This window comes from Hesperophylax consimilis, chromosome 5, assembly GCF_061612785.1.
Source record: "Hesperophylax consimilis isolate HC1 chromosome 5, BYU_Hcon_1.0, whole genome shotgun sequence".
NCBI classification, from domain to species: Eukaryota; Metazoa; Arthropoda; class Insecta; order Trichoptera; family Limnephilidae; genus Hesperophylax; species Hesperophylax consimilis.
Genome location: NC_142840.1, coordinates 30,957,038 through 30,965,429, shown reverse-complemented (window position 1 = coordinate 30,965,429; position 8,392 = coordinate 30,957,038). Strand labels below are relative to the sequence as shown.

The 8,392-nt window shown below is 34.8% G+C and overlaps 1 protein-coding gene across 1 annotated transcript; it reads right to left on the bottom strand.

The window, feature by feature from the left end:
• Positions 1-570: 570 nt before the first annotated feature.
• On the bottom strand, positions 571-8,337 carry xit (ALG6/ALG8 family glucosyltransferase xit). Its single transcript, XM_089632112.1, has 8 exons — positions 8,203-8,337; positions 7,838-8,110; positions 7,146-7,299; positions 6,759-7,001; positions 6,350-6,455; positions 5,527-5,725; positions 4,978-5,064; positions 571-1,877 (listed from the first exon to the last, which is right to left on the bottom strand). Exons 1-8 carry the CDS (start codon positions 8,259-8,261, stop codon positions 1,436-1,438), a joined length of 1,563 nt encoding a protein of 520 aa, XP_089488238.1. The 5' UTR covers positions 8,262-8,337; the 3' UTR covers positions 571-1,435.
• Between the last annotated feature and the right edge of the window lie 55 nt (positions 8,338-8,392).

Sequence of the window (8,392 nt, the reverse complement as noted above, 5' to 3'; positions counted from 1 at the left end):
TATCCTCCCAGTCCTGCTGGATTAAAACTTAAATAAATATCATAACGAATCATTAACACTTCGTTTGATCCATACTTACCAAATTATAAAATCTGTTGGAAATTAAGTTGAAAATATTTTTATTTATAAAATCACTAGTCCCTAACAACATTACTTACCTATATTTTTACATTATCTTCACATAGTAAGCCATGAAGAAGATAATTTCTCTGAGGGCCTACGTCATCTTTGGATATGCCGCATGGAAGATCTTTTTGCGGAGAGAAAGAAGTGAACATTGGTCTTGAAGACACCCATGTTGTAGGAAGGAGGAAACAAAATTTTATTTGATTCATTAAAAATACTATAGTTGAAGTCCCCAAATTTGCCGAGCTTTACACAAAAAATTTTGAATTCAGATTCAGTTGAGACTTGTGCAGAACTCACATAAAGAAAAAAAAACAAAACAAAAAATAAAGAAAAATTATTTAGGTAGGTAACATTTTATTTTTATCAATAATAAATTATTACAATTATTTTTTATAATATGTAATTAAAACAAAACATAGTAAAATATAATAATTTGTGATCTTTTCAATTAATTAAATGTGAGCATTTTCACATTTAATTAATATGTGAGCATTTTCTTAAAATAATTTTTACTAAAATAAAAAGTCACAACGCTCATTTTCTAAACTATAGTCAAACCAGTTTATCCAAGGCAAAAGAGCTTAAGCTAAGATGGACATATTTTTTTAATCTTCTGTCATGTTATGTTGCGAAGATGACTCATCTTGGATCCTTATTGGACTAATGACTTACCGCTGATAGCACCATTGTAACCATTCCACCTTTTTCATAAACAACTATGTGGATTCAGAATATATTATACTCTCAGTTAATAGCTTTAGCTATGTCTGAATATCCAGGTACTTCCCAACATTCTTATTCTCATCTCCTTCCCCTCTCACTTTTTTCAGCCTAACGTGTAATTTCATAAACTATGGACACTGTTTAAAATATGTGAAAGATGTAAAATTTATTTTTCTGATTCTGATGATCGAACTAAAACTGTGTAATTTTAATATTTTAATTCATAATTATTTATTTTTAAAAGTTTCTAAAACCGAACATTCCTAAACGGTTCGAACTGGCTAAAACGTTATTATGATGTAGATAACCCTACTGACTGGTAAGACGTCACCGATGTGGGCTGGCGTGATATCAACAACGCCATATTGTCAAACAAAACAAATATGCCATTATAGCGGCAGACAAAAAATTTTAATCTTCATAAAAAATTTATTAAATAATGGTAAAATAAAATAAAAATCATCAGAAAAAGTCATCAAAAGTATCATAAAAATGGTTACATTGGAGCACACAGCAACAGCACTATGAGTGTGGTTAACATTTTTCTAAAATTTAAAACAAATTTAAACTACTAGTTTGTACTTCACTTGACTTTCTTATTGCGCATGTCCGCATCGTGTACATTCATAGAAAGGAAGTTGCCATACAGCCTTATCCAGGAATACAAGACGCCGACAGCGCAATACACTGAGGTCAACATCAGAGGTAGGAACTGATATGTCTTGTGCAGTTTGAAGAGGTAATGAAACAGGTTATCGTAGAGACATAGCGGTACAAGACCTAACAGGTAGAACGTTTCCAAAACATTCAGCATCGGAAGTCGTTTCAATCCCCCAGCAGCAGGTTTCTTGCAAGCGTAGAGGCTGGGCAGTTGGCAGAAAGATATGCCGGAGTGAATGAGGAGCAGACAAATCTTGATGGGGAGGAGATTGGTCTCGTAGAGCAGCGGGAAGAGAGAGTAGTGTCCAAGGGTGGAGAGAATGAGGAATACTCGGCAGTCGTATGGGTCCAAAGCGGCAAGAATGCTAGTATAAATACATAATGGATCATCAAAATTAGTTTAAAAAAATTATTTTACATTTACACTGTGTCGGGAAACTAGTGGTATAAGCGGTAAGCTGGTGAATCTACATCACAGAGACAGGAGATTTTTCAGCAACGAAAAGGTAAAAAAAAACTTTTGGAACTGGGTCTATGTTTCGACCACAGACATAGGAATTAATAGACGAGAAGATAATGGCGAGGGGTAAAATCAACTGTTGAAGAACGAAGGGAGTGAAGCTGACTGTGATTCGTCAATAAATCAATCTGACAGTAAATAGGCATCTCGCATTATAATATCACCATTTACTTCTTAAAAGTAAAATCTGCTTTTGAATGAATAGACATTTTTACATGGGAGCGCAAATTACTCGCCACTTTATGAACAAATTTGCGAAGTCTAAATTCGGCAAAAAAATTCGGTTCTATTTTCAGAGTCGAATATTTCGTTTAAGTATTTAGTTAAGACACTTTTATAAATGTTCATAATTTACTTCCCAGCAACCAACCAGCTTTGTGTTTCGCGTCCAGACGTTTCTCGATGTGATAGTAACAACTGATTCATATTATACGATGTGAATATGCTCAAAATAAAGTAAAATAATGCTTACTTATGGAATGTAATACGACAATTGGGTTTATTCTCTTTTTCACATCTATTTTTACAAGTTTTCATAGTACAAGTCAACATTTTGCCGTGTTATTTCGTAAAATGAACCGATGATGCCTCGACCATAGTTCGCACAAGAATGATGACGTCACGTTTTCAAATTTCACTTGAGGCCATACGCGAGCACAGCCGGCTCCAATGGAACCGGTATTGGGAGCAGTGGCGGCCAGCTAATATGTGCTCCCGAGCGCCGAACAACCAACAAGATTTCCGACATGACTAATCACAATACGAAACTCGGTTCGGTTATAATATCTCATTCAAAAGGTACCTACTTATTAAGCGCGCTTAACTTGCAGACCGACTTTGACTTGTGCCTATGTTCGTAGCAGTTCGTTTTCGATTGCGATCCAAAATTTAACTGCTTTGTCGCATATTCTGTGGAACACTCGAAAGCGTGGGTACATACCAGTTCATACTATTCTTTGCAAATAATACCATATCATGGACGGCGTTCGGGGTTTTACCACCACATCAGAAGGAACGGTTTATTCAGTAGAAAGTTAAATTAAAACGCGTATGTTTAATGTTATTGTCGATATCGTGGTTTCAATTTACCATCTGCTATTTTCAGCGAATGTTTCGCTTCTTCGATACAAGCATTGAAGATAAAATTTGTCATTAAGAGATGAGTGATGGTCAGATTACTTATTATCAGTTTAGTCAGTAGGTACTCGCCGTTGCCAGGCGCGGTCTGTTGAATTAAAAAAATTTCTTACTCTGCGAAAGTTTTTAAGTTTAATTGCAGGTTATATCGATCTTGTATATCAATTAATAAGGTATATCAATTGCAGGTTATACTAATTTATGATTACTTTTGTGTTTGTTCAAAGTATAAATTAGGAATGAGTTTTAATGTGGAATACATTAAGAACAATAGGTCGAGTTTTGAAAACAAAGTGATAATAAAAAATGCCGGTCCACCTAAAATCTGAACTGATAATAAAACAAGAGTGAAAATCTGGATCGAAGAAGTATACTCGATCATTTAACAAAACAATGTATAACAAAGCTTCGTAGCTCTGTGCATGTGATCAATTGAATAGTTTATTTTGTTTGACATGTTTAATTTACGATGTTTATTCAGTTTGGACAATCAGCGGTGTTACTGATGTTACTCACCTTTCTTAAAAAATCAAAAACATAATTTTTGTCATTTACATTTACAAAAAGTTTTGAGCTTAAAGGTTTTAGGAAAAGTTGACATACGAATGCAATTGGATTCAGGCTACCGTGCCTAAGTTAAACACCATAATGAGCTATTTAATAAAAATCGATACAGGTCAAATTTCCCAGAACATGATTTCAATGTGACGTTTAAAACGTATGACTTCCTAAATAAAGTTCAGTAAAAGTGAACTCTGTGCAATTTACGCCCGCGACGATTTTTCAAAAGCTAACGGCGCTTTATCAATTTCACAAATTTTTTATAGTAGGTACTTGTTTATTAGAAGACTTTCCCGAGACTGTGAAATTACTAAAACTTTTGTGCACCATTCATGACCTTTGGAATGACCTCAGTTGAAAGCTAAAGATGTTTCTCAACGTTAAAAAGAATAAAATCTTTTTTAAACACGTTGAGCCAGGACAGACTGAACGCACTATCAGTGTTAAGCATTGATAGAGGTCTTCGCTAAACAAAAGGAGCAGAGAATAGAACTTGTTTATAAATAGGTACGTACCTTTATTTAATTTATTTTATGACTTAATGTTGTAATCCGGTGAACCCCCATATATTTTGACCACCGGCCGCCACTGATTGGGAGTGGGGATAATACGCTTTTAATCACTTAGGGCAGGTCTACTAATATTCATATGTCTATGGTTTCGACACATTTAAAAAATAATTCTTTAAAAAAACACCTGACAGTTTTTACAAATCTAACCTAAAAAATTCAAACTCCAAACTCGATTTACTCGAAAATGAAAGCTCAAATCAAAAAAAGTTATACCAAAAAGTCAACTCCAAATGTGACGTAGAGTCACCAGTTTCCTGCTTGTACCACTGGTTTTCAGACACTATTTATATATCAGTTAACCCATCCCAAGATATTGTAAGAACCAAAGGTAAGAACGCAATGTATTTTGTATTTAAAAGGACTAGCGTCACCATGCATCACTGCAACGTGATACATCTGTTTGCTTTCAAATAGTCTACCAAAAAACACAGTCTATTTAATTCTGAAATGAAAGGAAATCTGCACGTTGGATTATTTCAACCTCCGTTGCAAGCATAACCATCATGCTTTAGTGCTTGACAGCTGACCACAATTGGTCAAAAGTTAAAATGAACTGACAATCAGCGGTCAATGGGTACTATTCAAATGTCAAATATTCAGACAACCCAAGCTTAGATTCCTTTATAATATGTATTAGACAGGAATGTATTTTGAGAAATAAATACTTGTACAAACCTTAGAGGAATCAATATGATCAAGATTGCCTTTTCGTGAACATGCCAACCAAACATAAAGGAAGTTGCGGCACAAATTGCTATACACCTAAAAACAAAACAAAGTGGTTAAAATTATATACAGATTTTTGTACAAAAGCTAGCTAAGAGCCAGTTGAATAAAGGCCGGTATATCAGTTGCTCTTTTTCCTTGCTTGGTTGTCAAGACGAGCTAAGCACATGGTTGTAAGTAGAGATATCAAAATTATTAGAAGTTTTATCTATGATTTTAATAGAGGAAAGTGTTTCTTTTTTCTTTGCAAAACCAAACTACTGTTATGGCAATTATTTACATAAATGTCAAATTTTATACGTGTCATTACGCCACAGTGTCTAAGAATTGAACTAGTTCCAAGACCAGCAAAGATTAAGCGACCGAATCACCCCGTTTAAATTTGACCAAGGATTTACGTACTTAGCGAGCATAATAGCATCTGACATACCGGTTATACATTATGTATAATTAAAAAAGACATAATTAATATTCATTCTACGATGACAGAAGATGCACCTGATAAAATGGATGGGCCTTCTTTTTTTATCCGCGCCAAGCTTCCAAAGTTTCACCAGAGCAGGAACCATCGCCAGTAAGCTGATGTAAAATGTGACAGCTGGAGATATTGACGGCAACACCACGTGGTTATATTCCTGAACCAAACCTCCAGTCATTGAACCAGATACACTTTTAATATTGTGGCTTAGTTTTGACACTGAAATCAAACAAACATTATTTTATTTATGATCCGTTATGTAGGATCGTTTTCTGTTTTAATATAATATGTACATAATATCTTGATTACATTGTTCTGCAAAGATTCTAATTCAAAATACTGATTTCGGTTGTGTCTCTGTCTGTAACTCCGGTTCAATGAACTTTTGCTTTTAATTTAACCATGATTTTCAAAATTGTAAGTGTTTGTTTGGAGAATCCAGACAAGAAATGCCTACCTATAACATAATATTTTGAACAGAAAATTATTTTAATTGCCATATTTTAAATTGTCACTGACAAATGTAGGGTATTCAGACTACCCTCATTGATGTATTATATTTAGATGAGACACGAGAAAAAATTGGTTAGTTCAACTTGGCCTCCAACTCTGTAAAGCCGAATGACTGGAAACTACAGAATCCAGTCCCCGTGCACTGCTACTTGCGTGATAATAGTGAAACACGTTTCAACAAAATATTGGTATGCAATAGCGCCTCTATGATTGATCCTGTGAATTTTCATGGGTTGGTTTGACAGTTTTTAGGTCACCCGTTGAGATACCTCTCAAAAACCACAATAAAAATGTAATAAACGGGATACCGTGATATCAAAATGTACTTACAAACAATGGCAGCACCTTTGTCAGCAATGTTATAAAGAGCCCAAAAATTTGGTGCCCAGTAGGCGTGACTCAATCCTCTTTTGAAAGGAAAAAGTCGGGAAATTATCTAAAAAAATAAAAATGTTTTGATTTTATGTATGTTTATATCATTATAGCCTTTTACTGGTTATAAAAAAGAACTTAGATAAAAGAATATTGTATTAATTTTAATAAAGGTTTTAACTTAAACCAATTATGGCAATTATGTATAAATGTAACAATGTTTTAATTTATGTCAATAGATGTCACTCCAAGGAATCTACTTACCGACAATTGATTTGTTGCATTTCATTATTATTATGTACAAAATTTATACAAAGTTGAAGACAGTACAGTTCAGTAATTGAATAATACTTCAATAATTAATGACCTGAGGAATGTGCTTGAAGAAGGGTCCAAATGACACAAGTCCAACTGATAACACTACGCCTCCAAGTTTGATCAAATTCTTGATGGAAAAGGAGTACCAGGCTACGTTGACGGAGTCTTTGGATGACACAGTGAAGCAATACGACCTGAACAAGTACACAATGTATGCCGGAGCTATGTACAGATAGATGTGTTTCATATTCAGAAGCACGGCAAACCAGAATGCGGATCGGATGTAGTTATTCTGAAAAAAGTCACGAAAATTATTGTGTACATACTGATTTCAATTTTTTAACACAATGTCTGTGTTTTAGTGAAACTTAATGGATGGCATAAGCGACGGCTGTGTTTATTAATTATTAGAATAAATTAAAAATTATTGTTTTACCTTCATAGCTTCGCCGATAGAGAGAAGGAGGATTCCAAAGAGAATGCCATTGTACTGAAAATGAATGTGGTCCACCATGAGCAAACCCGCATTCCCAAATATCAACACAAATGACAAGATCTTGGATTTGGTGTCACCTAAAGAATCACAGCATCTAAAAATATATCATTAACATAAATTAAATGCAATCCAAGAAATTGTTGCATATTTGAAATGGTTTTACCATTTTCTTCTCTAATGTTTATATAAATACTAGCTAAAGTGTCCGGCGTTGCCTAAGCTTTACACGGAGTTTTTCAAAATTAAAAGTCGATAATGAGCCTTCTCTTGTTTCGAATGTCAAGTGCGCAAAATTTCACCAATTTCAGAATAAAACTGTAGATTTGTACAAAACTCAAAGCAAAGCCGCTCGCTGAATGAAGAAAGAAGTGTAAGAAGATATATGACGCAAATGATGTGAATAGTAGAAAAAGTCTGGGACATCCGAGGAAGACATGGCATGATCAAGTGAACCAGATACTTGAGTCAGGCCATGTCAAGAGTCAGAATAATAGAAGAGTATGTATGAGACGATGTATGAATGTGAATGAGGCAAGGAGTGTGCGCCAAGACCGAGTTGTTTGGCGGTCTGTCCACGTCCGAAAACTGCGTGATGGTTAGTTAGTTAGTTATTCTCATTTTCTGGAACTTACCCTTTTACTCCGATGGCGAAAATCAAGTCAGTGAATATGACAGAGAGCCTCTGAAACAACACAGTCTCCTGTGACTTGTAATTCAGGTTTGTTATCATCAGCATTGCGGGATCCAGGAACTTGGCGATGTGGGACAGACCATACTCGAACCAGGCAAACAGTGGGGGGTAGTCTAACGTCCATTCCGATGTGTTTTCGTAGTACCACGAGTTTATAGGCAGGGAATGTGTTATTGCAAGCCAGTTCCTGTGCACTTCGAAATCAGTGGAATGACTGAAATACAAAAAAAATATTGATTATTAATGATTCTGAGCAACATCATAAAATTATATTAGAAAATGTATTTTCAATGAAATGAAACGTACTAGCATGGAATGAGAAGAAGTTTAATGCAAGTGATGATAAATATAATAGCTAAATACATTATTGCACTGATTTTATAGGCCTACCGGCCACATCACTATCCTATCCTAACCCTTTTGAGGCATGACAGATCTATCAGCTGTTTACGTTAACAATTACCATTACAGTTTCCTTCACTGTCAAAATACCACC